Here is a 15,071-nt window from a genome sequence, read left to right on the forward strand (position 1 = left end):
TATTAGTGATTGGAAAACTAATGCCTTAGAATCTTGTTGATTATTGTATTTATGACGCTACCAAATGTATAACCGTGTCGTTTTTTTAATTTTTTAATTTTTTAATTTTTTTTTTTGAAGAATAAAGACAAATACAAGTATGCACGACTACCAAGGACCATCAATTTGATAACCAGAATACTACATAAACAAGGAACGATGAATCAAGATCCAAGTATGTGTCACTAATCAGACTCAAAGTATGCAAATGGTATAGCTAGTTCTTTCAATTACTGGAAACTAACAAATTTTCTTTTTCCCCCGTTCTTTTCTTTTTTCAGCACAACCTATTGAACCTTTTCTCAAAAACTTTTTATCATCATTAGATGCTCTATACATTTCGCCAAATCAAACATTTACAAATGTCGAATCTTACGCTACACAATTCGGTTCTTCGCTAAAACGATCGAGTGCTATTATTGTAAATGGTCAGCCGATTATTCCTAGCCCAACAGAGGATGCCAAGTTACAGTTTCAAAAGAAATGGTTGGCAACACCAAACTCATCTCATCAATTAACCAGCTATGATGCTCATTTAATTCCAGGCACAAACACATTCATCATAAATTTTGCTGCTAAAGTGAAATTCGACCAGAGCGGGAAAAACAGGTTGGGCGAATCAGCCGATTTGGTCCAGGACAACAATAATTTGGCCAAATCAACAAGACCAATCTGGGGCTCATGGTTTGGAGTCAATGGCAATGTCGTTGTGGATAATAACTTTGCCGGTAATGGTGAAATAATCGATAGTTTAGACTACAGATTCACTTATGTGCCGAAGGATTCCGTGATGAAGGTATTGTAAGTATGTCTGCAGACACACTCAACATACATAAATATATAAATAAATATATATAATTGAGTATATATATATATATTTATTTATACATATATAAATCGTTATCACTTTCTCTCATGCAAGGGACTTTACATAGCTGTTTAACAACTCTCCCAAGAAAATGTTTGAATAATCATCGGGTTGGCTGCTTCCAGCTTGGTATTTTAGTTCCTTTAAAGCCCACAATATGTTTGGAGTGATGAAATCGTAAAACACCAAATCCACTGGCCTATCAACTTCATCTTCAAATTGAATGCTCTGAACCACATTGGGAACTTTAAACTGTACTACTGCTCTATGTGGTGTATCGTCACCATCAGAACCAAAATCATCGTGCGTGACATACCCTTTAGAGAGCTGGGGGTTGACTTGAATATTATCAGAGACCTCAAAGGTTTGTTGTTGCTGCTGTTGTTGATGATTTTGTGCTTCAAAATCGATACCTACCTCTTTCATTAGGTACAGTTGCGGCGGTTTCAATCTCGATGCAGCAATATAAGTTGCATCATTCAACTTATCAGCAACTCTTGAAGCAATTGACTTGGGTATGGTCAAATTGACCCACTTGTTCTCAAACGGAGTAACAATATATTGCGAGTCAATAGTATATGGTCCTTTGTACAAGTCGTACCGAATTGAACCCGTGTTTATAATAATCACCCTTTCCCCAGATGCCGGGGAAAGAGTCGGCAATACTTTTTCTGTTAATAACCTAAAAATACTCTTTGGATGGTCTATTGGAACGTAGTCAACATAGTAATTGGACTTTACTGTGCCAATGAGTTTATTCAACTTTAGTTCCTTGCGTGTAGTTTCAATAAGTTTTTTCACCTTGTCACCTTTTTGAGTTGTAAATGTACTTGGTAAGGTTCTTGAATGCGCTTGGAATGAATTGACATTGAAATCAATATATGACCTTGAAAAACGCTCTCTAACTGGAAGTGGTTCTTCAGTAGCATTTATACTAACCCAACCAACGGTTTCGCAATACCTTCCACTTTGAATCCCAGTGGATTTATCGTCAAACACGGCAAAATCTCTTATATGGCTATGGCCACCAAAATATTGAATTATGGTTTCAGGGAAATATTCACGTAATCGCTTATGCAAGATATAAAACTCTGGCCATTCTTTCGTTATTGGAGTATGTCCGGCAACAATTATCAAGTCAACTTTTCCTTTATATGTTTCCAACACATCCAAGAACCACTGCTTTTCAATCTCTCTCTCAATGGGTGTAACTTTGGTGCCCAGATTAAATCTCCTGAAATCAAATAAGAACCCAAATGCCAAGACGCGTTTTTCCTGTACTGGTGTTTTAAAGTACTTGAATTTATTTCCAAATGGTACAAAGGTGCCATTTGCTAGCTTGAAATCAACGTTGGAGCACACATAGTTATTTGGGAAATGTTTAACAACTGTTTCATATTCCATCTCTGAATTTTGCAAAACATATAATTCGTGGTTCCCTATTGTCAATATATCATAAGACTGCTTGATAAATATCGGCGTTGACTTCAAACCATTGGGTTGCGTAATGTCGGATAGTCCGTTGCCATCGTGCCTATCTCCACTATCGATCAACAAAAGATCTTGTCCATTGGCATGAGCAATGTTTCTCATATGCGTTGTAAAAGATATAAAGTCTCCCCAATTAGCGCTGTATTGCTTTTGGTTTAGATGACCAGAGTACCAGCCGTGAGTGTCTGTCGTGTGTAAGAAATTAATATCATTCCAAGTCAAGTTCCTTATCTCTACATCCCCCGCCTCTTTTCCATAATTGAAAGTAGAGACTAATGCTGTTTTGGCCAAAGATATCAGCAAAGCAGTAGTAAGAAAGTTGATTATTAGCATGTTGCTTTTACAAGTAAAGAATCAAGCTCAGTGCTGACGAGTTGTTGATAACTTACTTTAATTTGTAACGGAAAAAGAATAGGGATATAATAAAGCACAAGTAGTTAGGTACTCCCCCCGATAAGAGACGAGTCACTCACAAGTGCGGCGCATCATACACACACACACACCCACCCACACACACATAAACACCAAGAGTATGCGAAAGATTGGGAGCAAAAGACAAACACGCGATAACTTCTCATTTCTAAATTTCGATATACAGAGCGATTTGAAAGTAACCACCATTCCAAGATTCCCAGGGCCAACAACTTCAAGCTTACAGCAATTTCCAAAATAAAAAAAATTACATTATTAAACAACATCTACAAAGTCCAGAAAACATTTCAGAGAAACACTCTAGTGCTACTCTCATATTCCTTCTTTTCCGTTATTTTGTTTATTTATTACATTGACTATTACACTAGTATTTAAGCGATCAAGCCTCTTTGTTGTCTAGCTCTGTCTCTTTCCTCGGTAATAGACAATTTAATACCTTTACCCTTTGGCAATGAGACCCATGGCTTACCAGCTTCCTCACCAATAACGAAAACGTTGTTCAATCTGGTGACGAAAGTTCTCTCCAAAGCATCCTTGATGTGGACCAAGTCGAAACCACCCTCGTGCTTTTCTCTGTGGACAATGGTACCGATTCTACCCATGTTTCTACCACCGGTAACCATAACGAGTCTACCAGTGTCGAACTTGAGGAAGTCGGTGATCTTACCAGTGGCCAAGTCAATCTTGACAGAGTCGTTGACCTTGATCAATGGGTCTGGGTATCTGATGGTTCTACCGTCGTGGGTAACAACGTATGGGATACCTCTCTTACCCAATTGGACCTTCTTAACTTTACCCAATTTGTATGAAGCCTCTTCAGCAGAGATTCTGTGCACGGTGAATCTACCTTTAACATCGTAGATCAATCTAAAGTGCTCGTTGGTAGCTTCCAAGGTGATGACATCCATGAAACCGGCTGGGAAAGTAGCATCGGTACGCACTTTACCGTCGACTTGAACGTGTTGTTGCATCAAGATGGCCTTAACTTCTCTACCGTTAAGAGCATACTTCAATCTGTTTCTGATGAAGATGACCAATGGCAATGATTCTCTCAACTTGTGTGGACCAGCTGATGATTTTGGAGCGTAAGCACCGGACAATTTGTCCAACATCCAGTGGGATGGTGCTGCTAATCTTTTCAAGTGTTTCTTTGGTCCTCTACCCATGGTTGATTATTGATGTCTATTGGTATTGGGGTACTAGTAGTATCAATGAAAAAAATCCAAAAACTCTCTTTTCCCTTTGCAGGAATCTGCTACACTAATTTTTTTTCCCTCTCTCTCTCTCCCTCTCTCTCTCTGGCTTCTCGCACTCTACTTTCGGGCGCACCTCTAACTACAATACTAATGTGTGGTGATTAATAGTGTGGCAAGGGCCCAAGCCCTGGTTTCGCATATAGCACGTGATTTACTATATTATACTATACTATACACATACAACATAGAATATAGAATGTACAAGTTTCCAAAGTACAGAAAGTACAGAAAGTATGCAGAATACGCTAACTACGCTAACTACGCAAAGTATTCTTGGTTGTTTAACCTATAAACATAATATTTAACGATACATGGGTACTATTAATCATAAAGCGTTCATTATCCGGAATAGCTATAGTAACAACTAATTTGTGTGTGCTTATGTGTGTGAGTTTTTTTTCAATTTATTTCGGACAAACTAAAAACTATTGTCCAATAGTAGCTTTTAAACCTGATTTACGAACTCCATTTAAACCATCCTTGGTTGTGCTTTTTCAACTCTTGATCCAATTGGTATTCCTCTTCTACAAGCGTGGCCAATTCATCTTCCAAATTTGCCGTCAACTCTACCTCTTCTGCATTCACCAATAACAATTCCTTGATCTTTTCCTCGATTGATGCTGGAACATCATGTTGGTCAGATGACTCTGTCTTCAGCTCCAACTCTTTGATTTCCTGTTCAAGTTTATTGATTTTGGCTCGACTCTCTTCATTGGCACTAAGAACTTCCGGTAATGTGACTTTGAGATCAACCAAGCCTTGCATAAGATCTACGTGATCACGTTCGAGGTTGGCATATTCAAATTCCAATTGCTTCAACTCGTGTCGAAGCTTTCCATTCTCGATTTTCACTTGTTTAATATCCAGTAACTTGGCCTTTTCTTCTTCAAAACATTGGTTAAATCTATTTTCAAATTTCGTCAAGTCCATAGGATCAATGTTAATCTTCATTGCATCTTGAACAAACTCATCAAGTTGATAATAACTTGATGGCGACGATGATGATGATGAAGGAGAAGAAGAAGAAGAAAAAGTGGTGGTGGAAGTGGGGGAGGTTATGGTATTGCTATTGCTGAAAGAATGGTGATTTGTCTCGCCATTTTTTTTATTTGAAGATGTAGGAGATGGTATCGACCCTGCCGAAGAAGTGTGTGATACTCTCCTTGTAAGTATTGCACTAAACTTTGTTGGCGACAGCACTTTACTATCGTGCTTTGTATTCTTTATAAATGCTGGGTTAACATAAACATTAAACAATTTATCTTTTAAAAACTCCAAGAGCTTATCAAAAGATAAAGCAAGTAAACTTGCTTCGTTCTGGACCATTAAATTGACTGCAAACTTTAGAATCGACTCCATTCCTTCCGTAATGATCACATCGTAGATCCGCAACACAATGTCCAAGGGGAATTTGTAAGCGAAAAACGTGAGAAACCATTGACTTGCATACATTGAAGACTTGATACCTTGTTTCACCAAATGGTTGTACAATGTAGGCACGTTTTTGGCTAAAAGACAGTCAAACTGGTATAACAACAAATGCAACCCTTTCATCTCGGGACAAAATAGTTCCCTTAATTGGTATTCTTTCATCAAGAGCACCAAGAGACAGAAACATTCACTTTCGTGCATATTCATAATCAAGGGAACCGCTATAAATATCATTCCCTGGGTGTACCCTACATCAGGGTCATACAAGGAATAAGCCTTGATAACGTTGTACAACTCATCGGCCTTGTTCACTGCGTCAATGTTTGTAAAGAAGCTTGTCCTGGTAAGGTCTCGCTTGATTGCCTTCTCGTGAATAGAACTTTCATGTTTGAGAGACCTATACAAATCTTCCAAGTTGGAGTCCTTGGATTTGGTGACGATTTGCCATATTATACCTCTGATTTCACTGGGGATACCCTGTGCTATTAATTCGTTCAACTGGTCCAGCTTATTGTTGACAATATAGTCGTAGTCATCAACAACCCAAGTCCAGAAATCCCAGTCAATCTTATAAGGGGAGTTGACTTGGCTCATACCGCCGACTATATTCTTGATATTGCTAAATGTATTCTTGATATTCAATGCACCATCTTCGAGTGTTCTTTGTGTTACAGAGTCCTTGTCTTTGAACTTGAGCGACAAAATGTTATGTTTCGACTGCAAGAGATAATTCGAGGTTGACTTGTCGTAACTGGTCAGCACTGTAGATATCTTCTGCAAGAATTCCGGTTCATTTGCGGTGTCGTTTGCCGATTTACTTGTTTGTGATAGTGGGATAGACAGCAGGTTTAGTTGTAAGCATGTTTGAATCGGGTCTCTTGAAGGTAGCAGGACTTGACTCGTTTGTGGTTCCTCAATTTCCGCTTGTGTCGGCAAGGACTCGTGGCCCTCAATTGTGTCTTCAAAAACCTCGTCCTTTGTCTCTACATCATCCTTGGTATCATTATCCATTGTAGCGTATGTATCAGTATGTGTCAGTGTGTGTCAGTGTGTGTGTTTAAGTGTGTGGTTGTGTTGATCTTTAAGCCGATTAGGATAAATATTGAGGAATTTTGAAATGTAAATAGGTTGATTAACTACACTCAATCTCCACAAATATATGGTGATAGTATATAATGTACGTTACCTTTTTCTGTTGTGTAATCTGAAACCACAAGACTTTCTTTGTTTTATTTTATTTTTTATTTTTTTATTTTTATATTCGCATTTAATTACCACCGATGTTAATATAAAAGGAGTAATATGTAACTACACAAAAACGAATGACGTATACCATAACCCCCTTAAATAACCAATGATAAGGAAGAAGAGGAAAAAGATGAGGATGATGAGGATGATGAGGACGAGGAAAAATTAAGAAGAGAGAGTTGTGTTTACAAGGTATAGCATATAAGTTAACTCAAATGAATCAAATAATTGCCAACGAGTTTTCTAAAAAGATGGCCAAAACATATGTACCAAACCAATCATGGTCTTGATTTTTCTTACCAGCCAATTTTTTAACAACTTGAATGCTTTTTCTCTGTTATAGAAGCACTACGCGCTCTTCTATTCTTTGCTTCTCTTTCTATTTTAAGGCAAATATATGCTAATAATCGCTGAGTAAGCTCATCAAAAACAAAAAAATATTAACTTCTGTCTTCCTTCCATCCAATTTGATGATATGTAGATTTGGTTGTCATTGAGTAATGTAGAGAATGATACTAGGTCAAATCGCATTCAAGGGTCCGTGGCTCATATGAATTTGAATTTCGCCTTTCTCCCGAAACTAGCGAATAAATAATGACCTACAAATAAATAAATAAAAAAAACACAATCAATACGATCATCAATGTAAATACAAAACTCTTTATATCTCTCATTAATCACGAACTAAACATATATACGTATATATAAAAAATAAAAATAAAAATTAAAACCAACATTAAAAGTATAACATAGAAAAAAAAATTAACAGTAAAAAAATAGTAACATAAACTCTATAAAATTAAACGGATCAACATCTTTATAAATTTGTTTCATCAATCTCCATCTCTCCTTGTGTGTCTCTTTCTTTTCTTCCATTACATATCAAACATTAAATCGAAATTGTTAGTCCCATTGTCATTACTAGCACCGCCAACTTTCCCTGGAATAGATAGTAAATTGTAGAATGAATCGGAAAGTGAGTGTTGTTGTGCTTGTTGCAACAGATCATCATCATCATTATCATTATCATTTCCCACTACTCTATTCATATCAAAATCCATATTCTCCAACTTGATCTTTTTATACGACTTTGGTAGTTCCAAATCATTATCAATGATATCAGTCTCGTTATCATCTTCTCTCATTTCATCATTATTCCACGAGCTAAGACTGAGTATCGATGATGGTGAAGTCAACATGGAGTTTTGTTTAGTTGTATTCTCTGAGGGCTGGAACATTGAAGAACACGAAGAAAATGGGGGAATGGACTCTTCTTGTTTGATTTGGGTACTAGTAACATCTTCTTTTAAATTGGACTGATTATCAATAGCTGAGTATTCGGTATTTAAAAATGTCTCAAAAAATTCCCTTTGTGACAAGGGTGGTTGTAGTGGTGGTGATTGTGTTGAGGTGGTAGCTGGTTTTGTAGGAATGTTATTCAATTCAAAGTCCTGGATGATTTCTTGCTTGATCTTGACTCTGTCGTTTGGAAACTCATATGTAGTGTTTGATGTGGGAAGTGCTGTCTTGTCATTTGTATTTGTATTGTGGAAAGTTTTTTGAGAACTGTTAGTGGGAGAGGTGGCAGTACCAGTGGCAGTATTAATGGCAGTATTAGTGGCAGTACTTTTCTTGGTATTATTGTTGCTCTTGTTGTTGTTCTTGTTTGAGGTGGTGGTGTTTAGACTCGTGTTATTACTCGCATCAATAGCACTGCTTTCAGTGACCTTGTCATTAAACTTGTTACCAGAATTATTGGTATTTTCCTTCATGTTGTTATTTTTGCTGACAAAAGTAGTGTTACTGGCAATTGACTTTCTTTGTGCATTACTTGACACAGACTTCTTCCTCTTGTGTGATGGTTCTTGTACTATTGGTGTGGTCTTGTTCTGCTTCAGCTTGACTTCGTAATTCTTCTTTAATCCCTTCAATTGGTCTCTAACGGGTTTCCATTCAACTTCAAAGTTCAAATCTTCCTCGCCTTCACCTACAATTTCGTCGAGTGCGGCAAAATAGTCGCTAGGCAATATGTATGCCAACAAATCCTCCAATTTCTGTAATTTGTTCTCAACCTCTGTCAAGTGGGCTCTTGTTAAGGGGCTTCGCACTGTTCTTGGGCTATACGAACAGCACCACTTGTGTTGGATGCATTTGGAGCAACGCGGATACTCCTTAGAACATTTCAATTTGCGTTTACGACACGAGTCGCATGCTTGTTCAATGGGGCATGGAGGCAATTTCAGCAGGGAGGAATCTGAGGCGGTGGTATTAATATTGTCTGAATTCGATGTATTTGCTGTTGATGTATTTGTTGTTGATGATGATGATGTTGTTGATGAGCTGGGGATCTCATCTATTTGCTTTAGGAGATCTGATACTAGTGTTACATTACCCGATTGGTTACTTGAAGATGTAACCGATGAAGATGATATAGGTGGGAAAAATAAGTCGGCTATATCAGATTCTGAGTCCAGTGTGTTTAGAAGCACTGATTTTTGGTAACATTGGTCAAATTGGTCCAACAATCTTGCTTGTTGTTGTTCATAAATAGTAGACATGTCCTGAGAATCCATTATGTTTCTGTCTGTTTTCCAAAGTTAATTTAATAGTGATATTGCAATTAATAAGTAGTGTTGAATGGGTTAATAAGATAAATGAAGATGAAAACAAGTGAATGATTTGGCGAAATTTAGAATATTTTGTTAGATTCTGGAATAGGTTAAGGATCAAATTGAGTTTCAATAGTAGATAATCTGTAAGTGAATTTTGGTGGCTAAAGAAAGAAGTAATCAAGCAATCGATTATGTTTACTTCTTTTTTTTTTTTGAAAGGTAAAACAAAAAAAAATAGATTATTAAACACTCTATTAGCACTTGCTGTTTCTATAATCTTTAGCTTATAGATCCTGTGTTGATTTGATGAAAAAGCAATTGTAATCGAAGTAGTTCTTTTATAAGAAAATAATGGTTAGAACAAGGCAATTTAAAAAAAGAATGAATGAAATAATGTTAAAGAAGAAGAAGAAGAAAAAAACCTAAAACGTGTTGAAAAATAATTAACAAATACAACTCGTATCTACTATTACTACTGTTAGAGCTGATTATGATTGTAGCTGTTACCAAAGCTAAAAATAAAAAAATAAAAAAATAAAAAAATAAAAAAAAGGAAAAAAAATAGAACACCATTCAATCTATTCCAATCAATACCACCTGACTTGGCCTAATTTATGAAAATAATATGTAAAACGTACCTCTACTACAATATTGTACATTACCCTTACCAATCTCACACACCCCTCTTCCTCTTTTTCTTCCTCTTCTTCTTCTTCTTCATCATCATCATTCAATCAATTATTCAATTTTAAAAGAGCGAAAAGGAGATTTTGCAGTACATGCAACGCATTAGAGGTTAATTTAGTTCAACAAAATTGAAGAGGAGGAGGAAAAGCAAGACAGGCATTCTTCAACATCACGAGGTCTTTTTCTGTGCTTCTCCCTACTCTCCTTTCTTCAAAGCCTTCTTGTTGAAAAAGAAAAAAAAAAATTTTTTTATTTGTTTTTTTCGTAACCATTGAAAAGCTTTGGCAACTGCAAAATTCCAACATTGATATCAAAAGAGGGGTAAAAATATCGCAGCTTCATTACCTTTGTACCACCATGGTCTATTCTATTTACGACTACCAGAGTACAAAAAAAAAAAGAATAACAAGAAACAAGACTTTACCAATAAGCAAAACAAAAGCAAAGTGGTGTTATACTATGTCTGTAGGAATTGGTAATGTACATTGGCAATTGCAATTTAGTGCACGATTCTTACACAAAACATTCTTTTTTTCTTTTTTTGGTTCTAATAGTGAATGTGAGCATGAACATAAACATGAACATGAACATGAACGTGGACGTGTACTTTAATGTAACCTGCTTAGTGTTTTAAACTTCCCTCAAACTGATTTTATCTTTTTGTTGGATTACAAGAAGAAGATGCAAAAAGAAACAAAGACAGGAAACAAAACAAAAAAAAATAAAGGAGAACACAACGTTGATCAAAAAAGGAGAGGCAAAGAAAGAAGGAAAAAAAAGTATTATAAAAATCATAATTTTTTTTTCTTTTTTTTAGTTTTGCAAAATTCCATCGGCTTTGATTTGAGTCATAGAGAGAGAGAGAGAAATGACGAGAATTAATTTATCAAATATGAGACATGTATATTGAATGATTCGTTTGCTATCTTTTCACAAACCTTTTCTTTGCTTGGTTTAGCTTTCCAAGCAATTATATGTCAGTTGAAAGGGAGGGCCGAGAACCAATTTTATAATCTTGCTTTCTTGCTTTCTTACTAGTTTGCTACAGTTCCCAAGGACCCTAGAATTGCTTGGTAGAAATAAATAGAAACAAACAGACTGGAAACCAGAAACTTGGAATATGCACACCCTTTCCTCCTGCTCCTCTTGCTCCTCCTCCTCCCCTTCTCTCCCAAAAAAAAGTTTTTGTTGCTGTTGTTGTTTATTCAAAGACATATTTTTCAAACTCAATATATTTCCAATTATTTTGTCGTCGGCCAGAAAATTTTGTGTCTTTCTTTTTTTTTCTCTTTCTTTTGTTTCGTGTCTCTCTCTCTCTCTCTCTAATTTAAATTTCGGAGTTGTACTTTGTGTCATTACTAATCCCAATCTTACTTGTTCGTCCATCTCTAACACCGAGGAGGGGTAGCTTGAGAGACGACGAATTAACCAAAATGTTGGTTAGTTGTAACCAGTGGGAATAATGGAAAGTGAGCCCATTCTTGCAAAAGATACTATTACGTACAACCATATACAAAAAAAGTGTACTCTTAAAGTATGATACTTTGTTATCAGCAAATGGATTTGTACAGAAACTACTGGACAATCTATCAATCTGTAATAAACAAATTAGAAAGAGATAAAAAAAAGATATTGTTGTTTATTAACCACTGATAAGCTTTACAAAAAAATTAATTGATTGCAAATCTTTTGCAAATCACGATACCAAACATCCCTGATATTGTACCATGTATATATGTATGTACATTCCGCCAGTTTTAAAAAGAAAGCTTATTGGGCAAATTTGGGTTTTATAAAAAAAATTGAGAATTAGAAACAAATTTAATCAAGGTAAGGTTATATACCAGCAGATTCTTGCCAATTAGTTACCAAGACATTTAGACAAGTATAAAACTATAACTAAATTATTTTTAAATACACGTAACATCACTGGTAGTAGTGATAATGGAAGTAGAAAAAATTAGAAGAGTGTGTACATACATAAAAGGTATACATAAAATAATAGTCAGGTTCCAATTAACGTTTGTTCATAAAAAAAATAAAAAAGGATAAATAACGGTGGTGAATGCAAACGAATCATGTGAAACTGAATAATATAAAAAAATCACGCACAATCTCAGTTGTAGTATCTACTGTAGCAGCAGCAGTAGCACCACCAACAGAGTGGAAGGGACGAAAAACAAAAAAAAAAAAAAAAGAAGACCAATTTTGCAAAAAAGTAATTGAGATGACCATGATATACTTAGTATACCTAGCAAACTCAAGTCATTCGGTGTATTACTATCGCCTGCATGATTAGTGAAGCCTAAATGTAGAATTGCCTGTCCCAATTCCATATAAGATTCACAAAATATTAGTCAACCTGTGTTTTTTTTTCAATTTTTTTTTGTTACAGTCCCAAAAAGTAATTAAAAAAAGGAATAAAGCATGGAATGCATGATCGGATTAACTCTCAGATCTGTATACTGCACGAGAAAAGAAGAAAAAAAAAAAGAGAAAATAATTGACTGTTAAAAAAAAACGAATATACCTGAGTGATTTCTATATATATGTTTCTTTTTTTTTATTTTCTAATTTTTGCATTATTCCTGCATTCTAGCAGCTGTTGTTAGTGGTAATGGTTGTGGTGGTGTTGATATTTTGTCTTCTTTTTTTTTATAAACGGCATTTCGGAAAAACTATTCTTTTATTTTGTGCGCTGTATTCTTTTTTTTTTTTTTATTAAATTTGCATTGTCTGACAAATACTGCACATCACCATGTCTCCACTTGCCGATAATAAAAATATGTATATATATCTAAAGTAACAATAATTTATCCGAACAATAGCCATTTTGACAACAACAACAAAAGAAAAAAAAAGAAAAAAGAAAAACAATTAAACTAGAGAAACAAAGAGAGAAAGGTTGGGAGATGCAATGGCTTTACCTTAGCATCAGGTGACCAGGTGGTTTATCATCAGACCATGAATCATTATTTGGGAGGAAAAAAGATGGGATCAACCACTCCTTTACAAAATTAGATGTGTACGATGAATTACACTTGACAGGTAAAGAAAAAAAAAAGAGGGAGGGGGGAAATATATTCTTCAACACTTTTTAGTTTATTTTTTATTTTTTATTTTTTATTTTTTTTTGTTTTTTCAAAAATTCAGCAGAAACCATCAAACGTTTGACCATCTCCCCACCTGCATTTCTATAAACCGTTTTCAAAGTTTTTATTGCAAATTCTTTATTTTCTTTTTGTTTTCTCCTCCTCCTCCTCCTCCTCCTCCTCTCATCTCACTCTGTTAACACTTTTGAGTCTCCGCATGTACAAGGACACACAAAGAAAAGAACCATGTAGTAGAGCAAAGACTGCTTTTTTTTTCAAATTCCCAAAATAACACAAAAAATGAAGATGAAAAAATGAAAATTGGCTACAAGTGGGGAAGGTTGATGAGACAGCAATAGAGAAGAGAAAAGAAGAGAGAAAAGAGGAGAGGAGAGAGAAGTGTGAGACACATTTCATATATTAGTAAGTTGTGTGTAATACAGGTGTCTCCGCAAACGGTCTCCCATATTCCTGACCCACTCTGTTTAAAACATTGAGAATGGTTTCTTTGACTTTTTACTCCTATTACCCTTTGTTCATATATTCCTAATATTTATTTAATTTATTTGCTTTTGTATATTTATGTTTAGTAAGAAGTAAGTGGAGAAATTTTTTTGCGGAAGTAAATGCATACAAAAGTAGTACAGAGTAGAAAGTGTTGTATTATTTCCTAGATCGACTGTTTTTGTCATAAGGAGATTTCTAACAACAAGGCTTTGGATATAGTATGGAAACAAAGCATTGCCACCCACCTGTCCTTCTTTGCCCTCACTCTCCCCCCCTTTTCTTTTTCTTTCTCTTTTTATGGAGGCGGAGTGGGCGTAAGTACATATATATATATATATGCACTTTGTATGTGTGGCTAGCTGTAGCGGTAACTACGCATAAGGTACCATCAAAATTTTGATCAAGGTAAAAAAAAAAAAAGAGAATAGAAAATTCTGCGAGTTCGGAGTTTTGGTTTTAGAGCGACTTCCGAAACGAAAAGTGCAACAACAAAAAGAAAACAGAGAGGGCTGGGGCGAACGAGAGAACAAGTTTTGTTCGCACCAACTTCCTTCTTCGTCACTATTGTTTTAAGAAAGAAAAAAGAAAAGTAAGAAGAAAGTTTAGTTGTGAACATAGAAATGACAATAAAAAGTAGCGAAAGAAAAATACAAGCTTTGGATCTCGTATACAATCTTATACCTTGAACGCCATAAATTGGTTATAGAATTAGATATATGAATTCCACTGGAATATACCCATCTGTCTCCAATTAGAGTTTTTTGATGTCTTTTTTTTTTATTTTTTTTTAAAAATATTTTTGTTGTTGTTTCTCAAATTTCAGTATAATCTGTTTTTATAGGTCGTGTGCAGTTGGTAAATATATTGTCAATGAAATGTGGAGATGGAAAAAACCGGGGGGAGGAACAGAAAAAAAGAAGAGAGAGAGAGAGTGTGTGTGTGTGTGTGTGTGTGTGTGTGTTTAAAATCCCCACACCTCACTTTTTTGGGCCAAATGTGAATTTCTTTTTTTTTGTTTAGTTTTTTTTTGTCTGTCTGTTTCTCTGTTTCTCTTTGTGTCTGTCTGTCTGTCTGTCTGCTTGTAAGTCAAAACTATTTCTCTTCCTGTTTTATGCAGAAAAAAAAACAAAAAACAAATAAAAAAAAAACAAAACGTTTACCCAATTGTATGTATAGTTTTGGTATACATAGCAACTTCCCAACTCATAGCCCATATAACTCTTTACCAGAAACTCTCCTTTAAATTCCTTCTTTGGTTTGCTAGTGTCAATATATTCCTGTTGAATACTAAAAAATAATAAAAAAGGAAAAGGAGGGAAATAGAATAAAGTTGTTCTATAAAGTAACGCGAGGATAATCTATCCTTTCTCTATGGATAATAAGAGATTAATCTACAAGATGTATCTTA

General features: G+C 35.3%; 5 protein-coding genes across 5 annotated transcripts; 1 reads left to right on the forward strand and 4 right to left on the reverse strand. All coding sequences in view use genetic code 12, as the record gives it.

The window, feature by feature from the left end:
• Positions 1 to 198: 198 nt before the first annotated feature.
• Positions 199 to 844, forward strand: MTR2 (mRNA transport regulator mtr2; the record flags this gene model as incomplete). The annotated part of the gene is made up of 2 exons (XM_061119450.1): positions 199 to 214; positions 321 to 844. The coding sequence occupies 2 exons, from the start codon at positions 199 to 201 to the stop codon at positions 842 to 844; spliced, it is 540 nt and encodes a 179-aa protein (XP_060975433.1).
• Positions 845 to 952: 108 nt separating this feature from the next.
• PVL30_003175 (uncharacterized protein) lies at positions 953 to 2,731 on the reverse strand (the record flags this gene model as incomplete). The annotated part of the gene is made up of 1 exon (XM_001525718.1): positions 953 to 2,731. One exon carries the CDS (start codon positions 2,729 to 2,731, stop codon positions 953 to 955), a length of 1,779 nt encoding a protein of 592 aa, XP_001525768.2.
• Positions 2,732 to 3,201: 470 nt separating this feature from the next.
• On the reverse strand, positions 3,202 to 3,996 carry RPS4_2 (40S ribosomal protein S4; the record flags this gene model as incomplete). The annotated part of the gene is made up of 1 exon (XM_001525719.1): positions 3,202 to 3,996. One exon carries the CDS (start codon positions 3,994 to 3,996, stop codon positions 3,202 to 3,204), a length of 795 nt encoding a protein of 264 aa, XP_001525769.1.
• Positions 3,997 to 4,542: 546 nt separating this feature from the next.
• Positions 4,543 to 6,528, reverse strand: GYP5 (GTPase-activating protein; the record flags this gene model as incomplete). Its single annotated transcript, XM_001525720.1, has 1 exon — positions 4,543 to 6,528. One exon carries the CDS (start codon positions 6,526 to 6,528, stop codon positions 4,543 to 4,545), a length of 1,986 nt encoding a protein of 661 aa, XP_001525770.2.
• Positions 6,529 to 7,640: 1,112 nt separating this feature from the next.
• GAL4 (transcription factor) lies at positions 7,641 to 9,338 on the reverse strand (the record flags this gene model as incomplete). Its single annotated transcript, XM_001525722.1, has 1 exon — positions 7,641 to 9,338. One exon carries the CDS (start codon positions 9,336 to 9,338, stop codon positions 7,641 to 7,643), a length of 1,698 nt encoding a protein of 565 aa, XP_001525772.2.
• Positions 9,339 to 15,071: the final 5,733 nt, after the last annotated feature.

This window comes from Lodderomyces elongisporus, chromosome 4, assembly GCF_030384665.1.
Source record: "Lodderomyces elongisporus chromosome 4, complete sequence".
NCBI lineage: Eukaryota > Fungi > Ascomycota > Pichiomycetes > Serinales > Debaryomycetaceae > Lodderomyces > Lodderomyces elongisporus.